This window comes from Oncorhynchus nerka, linkage group LG25 (genome assembly GCF_034236695.1).
Source record: "Oncorhynchus nerka isolate Pitt River linkage group LG25, Oner_Uvic_2.0, whole genome shotgun sequence".
In the NCBI taxonomy this organism is placed as follows: Eukaryota; Metazoa; Chordata; class Actinopteri; order Salmoniformes; family Salmonidae; genus Oncorhynchus; species Oncorhynchus nerka.
The window spans coordinates 34,793,658-34,809,349 of NC_088420.1; the positions used below are offsets into that span (position 1 = coordinate 34,793,658).

A 15,692-nucleotide genomic window follows, 5' to 3' on the forward strand; every position below is an offset into this window, starting at 1 on the left:
TGAATCTAAGCCCAGGCAATCTGCTATAAGTAGAAGCTTATCCATTGAAATGGCAGATGTGTGTCCATTGTGTGGCATATACACCTCTGGGCAGAGCAATTGTATCCTGTCATTATCAGGGCATCTGCAACAATTGCTGTTCGTTTGAAGCCACATACCCATGGTATTGCTGAAGGGGAAAGAGGTGTCGCTTCCAGTCTAGTGTGCACCACACCAGGCCTGTCAGATCAGATCAAGCTGATATCTCCACCAGGAGACAGAGAGAGGTAATCCAATTTAAAAGAACATGATGTATGTGCAAGAAACCAATTACCCAATTATGTTGTCATCCAAAACTCTAGAGGATGGGATGGTCCCACAAGATAACCATTTCCATTCAGTAGCCAGCGTGTGGCATGCCATTCCTTTTTGTCAAGTTTTGGCAGTGCACCTGCTGCTTGAATAGGGGTTTCAGATGAAACCCTTGAAAGACAGGTGTTGTCATCATAAGCACAACTAGAGAAGACCTACAGTTAACCAAGTGCTAAAGCGCTCAGCAATCCAGGAGTCATAATAGCAATCATAAACAGGACCGAGAATCAATTCTTATTCATTTATTTGTTTGACTTATTGATTTGTGACCAACCTGATCAATCAGAGGGAGGTTCAGGGTGATTAGAAAGTAGCTCCTCTAAGATAAGTAGAGATACGGGCCTAACAGGAATACAATGTGACGTGGCAGGTGAATCAATGATAGCATGATTTTAAAAGGGATTGAAGGGAAAAATAAACATCTAGGGTATTTACTGATGGGAAACATCACGTGAAAATCTAAACTATTTTTCACTGGAAGTTGAACACATCTCGAATAAATGTCACCTGTCTTTAATGAATGAGTTAGATACAAAATAAGCACTTGTGTGCTGACATGTGTAGTGCAATATTGTTCAGCTGAGCCTTTCAGTCATGACCGTGGCTCTGCCTTGCTTGAGAGGCAGCTGTTCAGTATTCTCCCTGAGAGCCTATCCACTCCTGTGCTACTGCCGTTTACTTAACAGAATTGTTTCAGCAACACCTCAAAGACATTACTAATCTCAAAATCACATCAAAGACCGTTTGAAAGGGAGCATAAACATAAATTAATGTACATAATTAATTGATATCAACATTATCATGTTATAGCCTAATACTTATTCGTGAACTTAAAACTATTAGTGATTTTCTGTATCTTGTCAGGTGATCTGATGAGGCAGTGTGACAGACAGGTGTCTGGCTGAAGCAGGAGGACAATGGGCCACAGAGCCAGGCCTGAGGGCAGAGCTCCTTCACAATACCTACCACACACGGCTTCTCTTGTGTTCCATTCTGGAGGGAGTAACCAGAGAGCTGTCTAAACATTACACACCCACAGTGCCCAGAAAACAGGCCTCTTTAGAGACAGGCACAATCGAAGTGATATGTTCCCCCACCACCTCTTTTGTCCAAGACGAAGTTGGCTTTCCCACTTGGTGTGAAACAGACAGCTGTATGTCATGTTGGGTACAATGTGATGGCATACTGAATCCAGTTACACACCATCTAAGCAACTGTTCACGGGACTATTTTTCAAATGGAGCTGAATGCTTTGTGACATTCGAGTCCTGTAGCACTAGCAACACTGTACACATGAAGATGAAAGATTACAGACTGATAACAATCCCAAAATATAATAACGTTTGTTCTCTACGTCCTCTGAGCGCCTAATTCTTTAGCACGCTGTTCCTTAACAACTCTTTCAATTACATTTTTGTCTTTCAGGAAATCTGAACCGCAACTTCACTCCTTCGACTAGTGAAAAGACTTTCCAACTCTGTACACTTCTTTCTGATTGCCTGGCAGAGACGGGGTAACATCAGCCGGCACTCTGTGTATTTCAACAGGGCTCTCTGGCCAACAGAGGGGATTCATCGTCAACAAGAACCTAATTTAGTGCTGGCTCCAGGAGGTCAACTCTTATACCCAGAGAGAGGCCTGAGTTCACCACAGCCTAGCAATCCTTCTGGAGGCCCAGGTCAGTCCCACAGCCCCACCGTCAGAGGCCCAGCTGAGGGTGCAGGAGAGGGGCTGGGGAGGGATGAGTAGTCCCTTGGAGAGTTCACTGGTGTTTTTGCACCAATAAATAAATCCAACATGTCTAACATGAGGGGTCCTGGACATTTCCTATATCATCTTAAAACAGGACAGATGACAACTTATACGTTTAAGTAAAGAGAGTGATTGCAATCCCAGCCGTTATCTCTGCACATCAATCCAGCCCTGTAGATAATCATTGTATCCTCAATTTAATTTGCGAGTCCTTCAAAACGGGAGAAGATGACTAAATATGAAGCTTTGGGGCATCTGCCGCCCGCCTTCACTGAAAAACTATGTAGTGAACCCTGTACAGTTCAGCCAACCATCTTCATTTTAATTAAAAATCTTTCATTCCAGCAAGAGTTATGGAACCAACAGCTGGAAAATAGTTGCCAGTTGCATGAATTAAATACTGCACACCAAAAGGAGCAGGACATAAAAATAAAGGACGGCAAGCGTAGTCTATCTAAACAAAAATCCCAAGACATTTCTCCATCTCCTGCCTGATTAACCTTGAATGCTGACTGAAAACATGGAACAAAAGCAGGGCTGAATAACCCATAATAGAAACATAGAGCAGTAAATGCTAAGAGCATTTATTACACAGAAAACACCATGCTGCTGATCCATAGTACATACATTGCAATCGTTTGGACCCGTTAGCTAGGCCATTTCAAACCCCACCAGCCACTACTATTGTAAAGCATAGCCTACACTGCATGGTTTAAAGGCAGTCTGAAGAGATAGTGTGATACCGACTGTGGCCGTAGTACTGTATTGGAGATTTTCATGCCTTCATTGCAAATGCCTTGTTTATCATACTGTCAAACAGAGAAACGGGCTGCAGTTGGAAAGCAAATGATTTAGAGTGGAAGGTGGGGGGATTAATGATCAGCCTGTGAGAACAGGTTTGAATGAAGGAGCTGCTAGGGCCAAAGGTGATGCATATAGCACCAACAGTTGTCAGCCTCACAAAGAGCAGCATGCTGAAAAGGCAATCTCATATTGCAGAGCAGGCTGAGAAGCCTCCTTCCTTTAACAAGCAGTCTTCCCATGAAAAGCACTCTGTGACAGAATGGCCTGTAGACATGGGGGTGATGTCACCCCCTCTACTGAGTCACTGAACTCTAACTGTTTACATTTCAGAGCCCATTTATAATCTCACAAAGACCTGCGAGAGAGCTACTATATGACGGGATTCATAAACAATAATAATGAGCCTGTCATAAATGACAAATAACCTTGATTTAATATCACAGACAATATCTGAGTGGTATTATTTTGTTGGGATGGTGGATGGGGGTATCTTTCTATTTGAGGTAAGACTGTGGCGGTACGCACCACTTCCTCGTCTGAGAGCTCCCGGCCCTGGATGCTGCTGCTGTCTCTCACGGCCTGCTGGTGCCTCTTGCCCTTGGTGTGGCTGTACAGGTGCACTTCCGTGGTGATCTACAAACACACAGGTCAGAAGTCACTGCTGAGGACACAATGGAGACAGAGACAGACAGGGTCGACAGGGTCCTCCCCATGGGAGGCCACTTAAACCAGTGTTGTAGTACTCGAGTCCAGGACTCTAGTCCAAATTTAGTCCCCATGACTTGTGATTCGACACGGATTTGACCATCGGTGACTCGGACTCACCTTCTTGTGACTTGTATTTGCACTTGGGACTGGATAGGCTATGATAAGCAGAATATTAGCAGCATGTGATGCGCAGCGAGGGATCAGTTTTTTTCTAGCTACACCTTGTTTAGGCTACACTTTCTTCAGTCATGTAACCTCATTAGATAGCTAGCTAACAAACTGATCATGTTACCAGCAGCCTATATGTAAACATTTGGTGGCACAGAAAGAAAGGAAAAGGTATAGCAAAAAATGTATTTACTAAATAATTCCTCTTGCCGCTACACTATATCTGACTGGGAAAATAACTTGATTTTGAGTTCATGAGCACTCCGTGAGCATTTGGACCAGAACTCGAGCACTGGGACTAGAACTTCAGCCATAGACAGTCGTGACTCGACTCGTGATTCGAACTTGGACTCTGGCTCGAGCACATGGGATTTGGGACTCGACACGGACTCAAGGTTTAGTGACTTACTACATCACAAACCACATTTTCATCCAAAGTTTATATGTGAGTAAATACCATACTAAAATAAAATCACGACAGCTGTGATGGAAACAGGTAATTTTGCTATAATTTTATTAATGCAGACAGAGTTTGTTCGTTCGACACGGTGGTATCTTTTTGTGTTGATAAAATGTACTATGAAAAAAATGGTGGTGGAAATGCCTTTATGCACAAATATTTATATAATATCCATCATATCGAAGCAAACTTGGAGTCACGCGATGAAATGGTGTGTGGTCTTCCCACTATTATTAGGCTACAGATTAAATAAGTTATGATGAACTTCACAGGGTGGTGAAAGTGCAAGGTGATGAGCTTGATGCTCCTTTCCAATAAATATCCAGGTTCTTCTTCTGGTGACATGATCATCGCTGCTTGTCTGCCGTTTGACAAATAAAAAATATTATTGCTCTTATCCATAATAATCTCATAATGTAGACTAGTCTACCTTCACTGTATCTGCCAGCTGTTGACTAGAGCACATGTGTCAAGACCAGAGTATGTACATTTACTATTTAACTCAACAGTGTGTGTCAAAACGATCGGTAGAGTTGAAAATGCGATGGAAACACATTGAACTTTAGATTTTTAATTGGTACATAACTTTAAGCAAAAAAGTAAATGTGTGCACTACGTCATCACGCACAGACTTTTATCCGCAACAAATCCGTTGGTGGGAAAATGTGCATATTTTCTTTATGTGGATTTTAGAATATTAGCATGAAAATCTGTCGCCAATTGGATGGAAACCTAACTACTGACTGACACTATACATTACAACTGGTTTTCAATAAGATCAGACAGACTTTCTCCTCCATCGGACCAAATAGTGAGTCCTAATTTGTAGTAGGTGTAAGGAACTTAACTGCAGTCAACAAGCCTTTAGTGGAATGAATTGACATGGGTAAGAAGGTGACAAGGGTCGCCACGTAGTTTCTTCAAACAGCATGTGATGTGTCAGACAGATATGAGAGCATTGTTAAACTGAAGATGCCTTCATGGCTGTATTTAATGGCATTCTCCTTTCTGACAGCACAGCTGGATCATAGTAGTTACTGCAGTATGAAATCGGTGGCTGACAGATCCACTAAGGATGATCCCATCTCAACACAAACATTTACAGTGAACAAATAGCCTATATAACAACATTAATGTGATTGGCTCTAGGATGGTCTATTCCTTTTCTAAGTCAAGCAGAATATGTTATCCCTGTACTCTTTTTGTGTGTCAATGACTCATCCTCACACCAACTGATGAACCAATGTCCCTTCGGTCGTTCTTGCTCCTCACACAGAGTGACTATATATAGTGTGGCATGTCTGGAAAACCACACTGAAAACACTGGTACAGTAAACCACAAACTGTGGGAAAAACTGAGCTGGACTATACACAGACAAAAGCATGGCGTGAAGATGAAGAATTGACACAAACAGCATGAGGTTAGGTTGATGTGGACGTGTTGTTTCCTCCCACCAAAGGCTAGAACAAAGCCCATTACGGATGGCCTCGGTTTAATGTCATTAAATAGAGTGCTGGCTGCTGGCCTATAGATGATCTCTAGTGTCAGATGCTAGCCAAGGTCATCGGAAATGTTAACGAGATTCCCCCCTCCCCCCACACACTCCTGTTTATCTGATGCTAGTTGGAGCTCCATGGTGTCGCAACCTTGTTGCGGTGAGAGCCAGACTGGTCCGTCACAGATAAATGTGCCTGCCAATAGATTTGTTGCCCGTCACTTGAAAAGCATAGTCATGCCCAGTCATAAATCTCCACCCCAGAGATCATGTTTAATCAATGCAGTTAAATCCTCATTTAAATACATTCTCTTCCAAAATCCACTGAATCTCCTTCTCATGAGCATTTATATGCATACAGTCTGCCAAGGGGGACCGCCAGAGCTGCTCTACTGCCACAAAGCTGCTGCTGCTCCTTTCCCCTTCAGTTTAGGTTAAGCATGTAAGCCAATCAGTCTCACAAATTAGTGCAAGGAATTAAGTTAATGAAGTAAAGGGTGAACTTTTCACTGGAGAGTGGATCAAGCCAATTAACCATTTAGTATATACTTTCTCTACTCAGCATGTCAGCATCTGTCTAATGTTAGCAGGTGTCTAGTGTGACAAGAAACTTGCCAAGGACAAGTGGGCAAAATATCAATCACCATCTACACGAAGAACAATACAAAGACATCTTGTTAAAAAACTACGGAGAACCATTTGAAACTGGGACTTTGTGTACATACCACAACATTGCACAAGGAGCACTGTTTCTTGCGCTCATACGGTGTCAGTTTGGGGGCATAGTCAGTGTTGGCATGTCTGCCACTGCTGAGTTCTGCTGCCTTCTCCTTCCTCTGTTCAATCTGCTCCATGTGCCTGCGACTGCTCTCATCATGCTGGGAAGGAGAACAACCAAGAGATCATGAGATTAAGAGGGACTTTAGTCTGGTCTACAACAAGGAAATGTAAACTTTAGACAGGAGCCGTATCCACAAAGTGTCTCAGAGTAGAAAATTGGTCCTAAGTGCTGAGAAGAGAGACATTTTACTTACAAGTAAAAATAAAAGCTATGCGTGAAGCCTCTTTGGTCATAAGAGTCCAACCTATTCGATAGATCTTTAGAGGAGCACATAAGGTGTCCTGACCAGATAAGAGTTACCAGCAGGTGTTTTGATGAAGAAAAAGTAGTCAGTGGTTCCTGCTCCACATGAAATTGCTTTGGAGTGGTTGAAGAATGTTTAGCTATTTCTATATTATCACTCCCCAAATATTCTAGACTTACATGCTTATGAAAATGATTCCATATGAGCCCTATTTCACATGATATGAAACACTTATATGAGGATCTAAACACTTAACCACATAGGCTAATAAATAATCACATCGTTTTCTTTAGATTATTTCATTAACCTACATCTAGTCATTTCAAGTTATCCCCTTGGAACGCAATAACACGTTGTTAAAACAAAAAGCTTAAAATTGGGCATGCCTATAAGTTGGACAATTAAAAGGCATCTAGGGCCTATGTTAGCTTTAATTGTGTTCGATGAAAATAAATGATAGTCCTTTCAAACATTTTATGCAACATTATCAGCAAATGATTAGATGTCAAAGTGTGTTGATATATAACGGTGCTATACATTTTTGGGAGAGATGCTTTGTGGAAATATCTGAGGCAGGAGTGAGATTGTGCAGCAGCCTCACTAACCTTCATCTGGATCTTCTTCTGCAGTTCCTCCATGGCCTCCTGTTGAGCAGCGCTGAGGGCAGCCAGACGCTCCTCTCTGTCTCTGTGGAGAGAACAACAGACTGGAACAGTGAGAAGAAGATCCTTCGGATTAGGGGGGGGATATCTATTTCAGACAAAGCACATTGTCTGGTGGGTGAAATGCTGTTATGATTAAGGGCTGGTTAGCATGTGATGATGGAAGCACCTTAGGTAAGAATACAAAAACAAATAGTTGATTCCAACTGAGCAAGGAGGTATAGACCTGGCCCTCTCTCGTGCAGCGTCTTCCCTGGCCCTCTCTTTCTCCTGCTTCTGCTGCTCGATGCGTGTCTCCTGCTCCTTCCTCCTCATCAGCAGCTCCTCCACCCGTGCCTGCCGCTCTGTCTCCAGAGCCCGCTTACGCTCCTGGGGAGACAGACAGGGACCACAGCCAGTCAGTGGGACTGTACACTGTGGTGGTAAGGCAGAGACGTCTAAGGGGGAGAGGGGGAGCTGCTGCTGTCCACTGTTACCTGTACAGCCTCGTCTCTGGCCTGCTTCTCCTCCTGTCTCCTGCCTCTCTCCTCCTGCAGCTCGTTGAGGCGCTGCTCGTACTCGTTCAGCTTGGCCAGCACATCGTGCCTCTTGTTCTGAGCTTCCAGAGTGTTGATGAATGCTATCTCATTCACCTGCAGACAGACACAAGGGACTGGTCAACAAGCCTTATTATCAAAAGAAACATCTAATTAGGAAAATACTTGTAGCTAGGTGTGCAGAGTCCTAGGGGTCAGTCCTGTACCTTGGCCTCCTCCTCCTGAGCCTTCTTTACTATGGCCTGGAGCTGCAGCTCCCGCTTGAACTCTGCATGGAGTAACTTCTCCTCCATCATCCTCCGCCGCTGGTCCAACAACTCCTCCTTCCATTTCCTGACCTCCTTCTCCTGTGAGGGAAAGACGGCTTGGGTCAGCTCATTTTACTCATGTACATTCTCTAACCAAGGCAGACACTATTATGGTGTCTTGCATTCAAAGCATTTGCTGCTACCCGCTCTGGTACGATGTCCACAGGGATTCATGTGAATATACACCACTTCATGTACTTATGTGGTTAATACTCAAGATTATTGAAGGGCACACTCATCTCATGAGGGCTTGGAGAACAAAAACAAACGTCATGAAAGATTGTTGAGTTTTGGCTACGTCTCTCCTAGACGTGTCTGTGGCCAGCTGGGCTGAGAGAGACTGAGAGCTGGCCTCTGTTATTTAGTGATTCTATTTGGCAGTGTGCTGACAGAAGCTCTCCACGTGGCCAGGCTGAGCTGGGCTAAGCAAGGCTGTGGTGTTTCCCATGGCTCTGTACGGCCACTCACCCTCTCCAGGAGCTTCTGCAGTTTGTGGGTCTTCTCATCTCGCAGTTTATCTCGGAGCTGCTGGGCCTTCAGCTGCTTCTCTTCATGTTTTTTCTTAGACTCTGCGATGGTTCTGCCAAATAAGACAGAAAAAACAACTTACACCTGCCATCCTGTCCTCTCCCCCAGTCGTTCAAAATAGGAGCGAACTTTGACATGCACCAAGATCTTTTCTCTGTCAGAGTGACATGAGGGTGTGTGTCTCACCTTTTGCGAGATGGGGAGGACAGTTTCTCGTGCATGTGGATTCCATGGCCAGGTGGTCTGGAAGGCTCCTCCTCCACGATGTCCCCCCAGGAGGTGCTCTGACGCCACGGCTCCCGCGCTGCAGAGAGAGGCGAGTCTGGCCATTGACCACATCTGTGTCTTTAGCAAGAGCATCAACACTCAACCCATCTCATTATAGATATATTACAGTTGAACAGAAAAGAGATTTACCGTCATAGTCGGCTAGCATGTCACTCCAATCCATGTTGAATCCACCTCCACTGCCAATGCTGGCCTGGGGGAGAGATAATCAGTTCATGATCACTGGCAATCATATGGATATTACAAGGTGAGAAAAACTCAAGACCTGGGGGAAAGAGATCCTACCACTTCAAAAGCACTTCATATGACCAAAGAAAATTGAGAAAGTGTGTGAGGTATGTGTCTTACAGAGAAGTCACTCTCGTTGTCAGTCTCCAGGTCATTGTTCTCAGCCTGGATCTCTCTGGTCAGCTGTTCCTCTTCAGCGATGGCGCTGGCGATAGCCTCCTCGTTGGCCTTCTCCAGGCGGTCAGCCAGCTCCTCCTTCTTTGCCAGGACCTCTGCCATGGACTGGGGCTGGACACACGGCACACACACGCTCACATACAGCACTTTCTTACTCATTCAGGTTTCACTAAGCCCACTGGCAGTCAGGGTCTATCTGTACCTCTCGAAAATGCAGGAATGTTGTCTATTGCTTTTATCAAGATTGTGAAATATGTTATTACATGTATATACTGGTGGGCTTGGTGTGATCAACTTAAAAGATTCCATGAATTTTATATTCAAGAACAATGACTCTTAATTTCATACAGCTCTAAAGGTACTATTTAGAAAAGTTCCCAAGACCCTTAGTATCATAACATGTAAAAACAGAAAAGAACATCAAACCCAAAAGCACAAACCGCACCACATGATCAATCACAAGATCACAGGTGAGGAAGCATTCAGGAGTCATGCAGAACAAGTTCCCTGTGAGAATGACGAGATGGTGGAAGGAGGCACAACCATGGGACCAATTCACTGACATGGTGTAGGAATAAATACTTACTAGATGAGTCTAAATAGCCTGATGGAGCCCAAAATGTCTCAATTTCTATTAGTCTTTACACTTACAACATGAACTTGACAAACTGCCTTTCCTTAGTCACAAATTACATTTACATTTTAGTAAATTTGAAAACGCTCTTATTTAGAGCGACTTACAGTCTAACTTAATGAGGGAGAGGTTTCTCTCACCACTGAGGCCGTTTCTCTCTAACTAGGGGCCTGCAGTGCAGTCTAAACAGCACTGGGCTTATCTGAGCCACCCAAATAGGCGTCTGGCCTGGCCCAGCACTAAGACCAGGTCTGCCTGTGTTTGATCTGAGCTTAGATAACTTCCCTGTAGACCATTTAGAAGCCCTCCATCTCTAGGTATAATGAATGGCCTTCAGAAGAGGTTAAGGTGCTGTGGAGGTCTCTATGACAGTAGCCCTGCTAGTGAAGGAGGTTATCCTCGATTAACTCCAGAGACTACTTATGATGCCAAATGAGGCAGTAATAAACCTGACACAGGACAGTTGCTGATCACTTAATGCACAATGGAGGCAGAAAACAAACTAATACCTGACACAGCCATTGTACACATGCCATGATCTCTGGCCCTTTGGGCTGAACCTGTCCCTGAACTGGATACCCTGTCACAGGTTCGCACCATTTCAGCTCAAAGCAGTTGTTTTGATTAGTGGCCACTTCCTCAACACAGCATAACAACTGGGCCAGCCACTTCAGGAGTACCAGCAACAAGCATGACAGACACTGCTTTCTGAGCTCTCACAACAAGTGCCCCATGGACATCCTCTCACAGCCAACCACCAACACACCCACACAAATTGTCCTGCCTACCTGGCACAGCGATTTTCTAAGAGGGCTGTGCCGCCTGTCATGTTAGCACATTGTGGCTGGAGGCTCTGTAGATTGACTTTGTTTAGGCGCTGAAGGTCCATGGGGGATCCATGACCCCCTGCCCTGAGCCCTCCCCTCCCTCTGCTCCTCCATCTCTCAGCACTCACAGTGGAAAGCTCTTTGGGGTCCAGCACACTCTCCAGTTTCACCGCTGCCATGGGAGCCTCAGCCGGTCCTGGAGCAGATGTTGCCATGCCCTGTGACGTGCCCCCCGCAGTCCCCTTGTCCCCCAGAGCACAGGGCCCGTCCGTCTGGGCCGGGTCTAGGGATGGAGGGAGAACTAGGGCAGGGACCGGTAGGGATAAGGCTAGGAATATCGTAGGGTCTGGGTCCTGGGTAAGGTAAAGGGTAGGGGCTGGTATGGGGGGAGGCGCGTCCTCACAGGGTGCGTTGACACACTGCCCCGAGTCTTGCGCACTGTCTGATGGGGGCTGTACCAACACAATCACACACACACCATTCAAGACATGCATATTCCAAGCATTTCATGAGAGCAGTAAAACAAAAACAAAACGATTAACACAGCTGAAAACACACATCATGCAAGGAGGTTGGCAATAACATGCCCTAAACATTCAATTCTCATCAAAACATCAAATAAACACAATGTGGAAATACATGAAATGTGTATTTCAAATAAGCAATGCCTAGAATACACCCATACCCAGTGTGTTCTGAGGCAATGAGTATTTATTTAATTAGAGGGAAAATAGCATATTTCTGCTTCTGAAGTGTCAGTGTACGAGCAATTGTGTTAAAACTGATATGCCCTGTCTGGAAAGGTTGTCTATGAATAATGTGGAGCCCAAAACCAAAACAATGTAAGTGATAAAATGGTCTTGTGTTACTCTGCTCCACGTCTCCTGTCGTCCTGAATAATTGATATCTGGGGACTGCTGGGAGGGTGAGTGACTTCAGGGCTCAGTACTAGGGATGTGCACGGTTATTTGAATATCCGAAAACAGACGTTAGTATTAGAATACTTGTGTGAGTATTCATTTTTGCAAATACATTTTTCTTTACCTGATTTGACTAAAAAGGCTTTTTCTAAATTAAATTGAAATATCAATGTGACATTCTTAGACAAGGACATACCATGACATTTCAAATGATTAATTTAATTTAATAAAACAAACTCTTCAATAGAATTTGGATGCACAGTGCTCCCCATAAAAAGACCGCTAGCCATCACGTGTGTAGCTTATGTTGGCCAATCAAAGTGGCAAAAAGGCTAAATGTGTAGCAAGTGGAGTGAGAGTTCACTAACGCAGCGCAAGATGGAATACAATTACAGAATTAAAAGTTAGCGAAATGAGAATCAAATCCAATTTTATTAGCCACATGTGCCGAATACAACATGTGTAGGTAGACCTTACAGTGAAATGCTTACTTATGAGCCCCTAGCCAACAATGAAGTTAAAAAAATATATGAATAAGAAATATAAGTAACAAGTAATTAAAGAGCAGCACTAAAATACCAATAGCGAGACTATATACAAGGGGGTACCGGTACAGAGTCAATGTGCAGCGGCACCGGTTAGCTGAGGTAGTATGTACATGTAGGAAGAGTAATTAACGTGACTATCCATAGATGATAACAACAGAGAGTAGCAACGGTGTAAAAGAGGGGGAGGCGAGGCAATGCAAATAGTCTGGGTAGCCATTTTATTAGATGTTCAGGAGTCTTATGGCTTGGGGGTAGAATCTGTTGAGAAGCCTCTTGGACCTAGACTTGGCGCTCCAGTATTGCTTGCAGTGCAGTAGCAGAGAAAACACTCTATGAGGCTGGAGCCTGACAATTTTGTCGTACCCTCTTCACGACTATCTTGGTGTGCTTTGACTATGTTAGTTTGTTGGTGATGTGGACACCAAGGACCTTGAAGCTCTCAACCTGCTCCACTACAGCCCCGTCGATGAGAATGGTGGCGTGCTCAGTCCTCCTTTTCCTGTAGTCCACAATCATCTCCTTTGTCTTGATCACATTGAGGGAGAGGTTGTCTGGCACCACACGGCCAGGTCTCTGACCTCCTCTCTATAGGCTTTCTCATCGTTGTCGGTGATCAGGCCTACCACTGTTGTGTCATCGGCAAACTTAATGATGGTGTTGGAGTAGTGCTTGGCCATGCAGTCATGAGTGAACAGGGAGTAGACGGGGGGACAGAGAACGCACCCCTGAGGGGCCGTGTTGAGGATCAGCGTGGCAGATGTGTTGTTACCTACCCTTACCACCTGGGGGCGGCCCGTCAGGAAGTCCAGGATCCAGTTGCAGAGGGAGGTGTTTAGTCCCAGGGTCCTTAGCTTAGTGATGAGCTTTGAGGGCACTATGGTGTTGAACGATGAGCTGTAGTCAATGAATAGCATTCTCACAAAGGTGTTCCTTTTGCCCAGGTTGGAAAGGGCAGTGTGGAGTTCACTAGAGATTGCATCATCTGTGGATCTCTTAGGGCAGTATGGAAATTGGAGTGGGTCTAGGGTTTCTGGGACAATGGTGTTGTGGTGAGCCATGACCAGCATTCCAAAGCATTTCATGGCTACAGACGTGAGTGCAATGGTTCGGTAGTCATTTTGGCAGGTTACCTTAGTGCTCAGGGACTGTGGTGGTCTGCTTAACACATGTTGGTATGTTGGTATTACAGACTCGGACAGGGAGAAGTTGAAAATGTCAATGAAGACACTTGCCAGTTGGTCAGCGCATGCATGCAGTACACATCCTGGTAATCCGTCCGGCCCTGCAGCCTCGTGAATTTCGACCATGTTAAAGGTCTTACTCACATTGGCTGTGGAGAGTGTGATCACATAGTCTTCCAGAAAAGCTAGTGCTCTCATGCATGTTTCAGTGTTATTTGCCTCGAAGCGAGCGTAAAAGTAATTTAGCTCGTGTCACTGGGCAGACCTCGACTGTGCTTGCCTTTGTAGTCTGTAATGGATTGCAAGCCCTGCCACATCCGACAAGCATCAGCGCCGGTGTAGTACGATTCGAGTCCTGTATTGACGCTTTGCCTGTTTGATGGTTCGTCGGAGGGCATTGCACGATTTCTTATAAACACCTCCCTCTGCAACTGGGGTTAGAGTCCCGCTCCTTGAAAGCAGCAGCTCTGCCCTTTAGCTCAGTGCGAATGTTGCCTGTAATCCATAGCTTCTGGTTGGGGTATTACGTACAGTCACAGTGGGGACGACGTTGTCGATGCACTTATTGATGAAGCCAATGACTGATGTGGTGTACTCCTCAATGCAATCAGAGGAATCCCGGAACATATTCCAGTCTGTGCTAACAAAACAGACCTGTAGCTTAGCATCTGCATCATCTGACCACTTTTTTATTGATCGAATCACTGGTGCATCCTGCTTTAAATTTTTGCTTGTAAGCAAGAATCAGGAGGATAGAATTATGGTCAGATTTGCTAAATAGAGGGTGAGTGAGAGCTCTGTACACATCTCTGTGTGTGGAGTAAAAGTGGTCCAGAGTTTTTTCCCCCTCTGGTTGCACATTTAACATGCTGATAGAAATTTGGTAAGACGGATTTAAGTTTCCCTGCATTAAAGTCCCCGACTACTAGGAGCACCGCCTCTGGGTGAGCGGTTTTCCTGTTTGCTTATGGCGAAATACAGCTCATTCCGTGCGGTCTTATTGCCAGCATCAGTCTATGGTGGTATGTAGACAGCTACAAAAAATACAGATGAAAAATCTCTAGGTAGATAGTGTGTTCTACAGCTTATCATGAAATACTCTACCTCAGGCAAGCAAAACCTCGAGACTTCCTTAGATATCGTGCACCTATGTATTTTTGTAAATAACAGCTGAAGGAGTAGGATACACTGAGCAACCAACAGGTAGGCTGTTGTTTTATCTGAATGGGGTTGGGGAGAAAGCACAGCTTGTGGCCTCAATTAGCCTAGCTAGCTTCTCTATGCTACTACAGTCAAGACAGGCACTGTTTTACAGGATGATAAATAACATTGTGGCTGCTACAAGTTAGCTAGTCTTGGCTGTAACAGAGTTTCCTTGGCATCTCTGTCGCTCTCACTCAGTCTCCTCGCTACACACACAGCCCTTCGAAGCTGCAGCATTAGGGAAGAAGGGTCTGAAAATGGGCCAGCCTCTCTCCCTCACGCAGCAGTGCTCAGTTTTAAAAACGTAGCTACGTACATGAAAAAAATACACAAAAAAAAATATGTTATCCAACAAAAATACATGCCACTATTAGTAAAATTATTTTAACCCCCATCCCTACCTCCATCATGTGACCCTTCTCTGAGTCTCCTGTCACCTCCTCCAGGGGGTCAGGCTCCTCAGGGATTGGTTGTTCACACTGACCCTCTTCTTTTTCCAGGGGGCAGGGCCTGCCAGGGGGCTGCTGGTTCTCCTTGTTGATATCATCTTTAGGGCTGATGTGGGCCAGCACCGGGCTGACCTTCGCTACGATGGCGGCAGAGCGAGGCCGTGCCGGACGCCCACGCTGTACTGTCTCCCAACCCTCAGAGTCCTTCTTACCTGGACACAGTGAAGGACACACACACTCATTAGAAGTGTTGCTCCGCAAACATCAATCATAAGAGGATACACACCCGGAGGGGTTTACATGCACCAATTATTTTAAAAAACACGAAACCATGTAAGGATCATATAGTGCAGCCTCTAAATTTCATGCGGGGGCTCTG

General features: G+C 44.9%; 1 protein-coding gene across 8 annotated transcripts in view; it reads right to left on the bottom strand.

Annotated features, from left to right (window-relative positions):
- LOC115109416 (S phase cyclin A-associated protein in the endoplasmic reticulum-like) overlaps window positions 1–15,692 on the bottom strand; it is a 95,191-nt gene that overhangs the window by 60,176 nt on the left and 19,323 nt on the right. For 4 of the 8 annotated variants that reach the window (XM_029634296.2, XM_029634293.2, XM_029634295.2 and 1 more), the window contains exons 8-19: window positions 15,266–15,525; window positions 11,141–11,464; window positions 9,495–9,662; window positions 9,276–9,339; window positions 9,045–9,180; window positions 8,799–8,910; window positions 8,229–8,369; window positions 7,963–8,118; window positions 7,713–7,855; window positions 7,430–7,511; window positions 6,465–6,617; window positions 3,433–3,540 (exon numbers count right to left, since the gene is read on the bottom strand). In XM_029634296.2, coding sequence (XP_029490156.1) covers window positions 3,433–3,540; window positions 6,465–6,617; window positions 7,430–7,511; window positions 7,713–7,855; window positions 7,963–8,118; window positions 8,229–8,369; window positions 8,799–8,910; window positions 9,045–9,180; window positions 9,276–9,339; window positions 9,495–9,662; window positions 11,141–11,464; window positions 15,266–15,525 — 1,847 coding nt within the window. The remainder of the gene's footprint in view (window positions 1–3,432; window positions 3,541–6,464; window positions 6,618–7,429; window positions 7,512–7,712; window positions 7,856–7,962; window positions 8,119–8,228; window positions 8,370–8,798; window positions 8,911–9,044; window positions 9,181–9,275; window positions 9,340–9,494; window positions 9,663–11,140; window positions 11,465–15,265; window positions 15,526–15,692) is intronic. The other 4 variants (XM_029634294.2, XM_029634298.2, XM_029634297.2 and 1 more) reach the window with 3 other exon arrangements.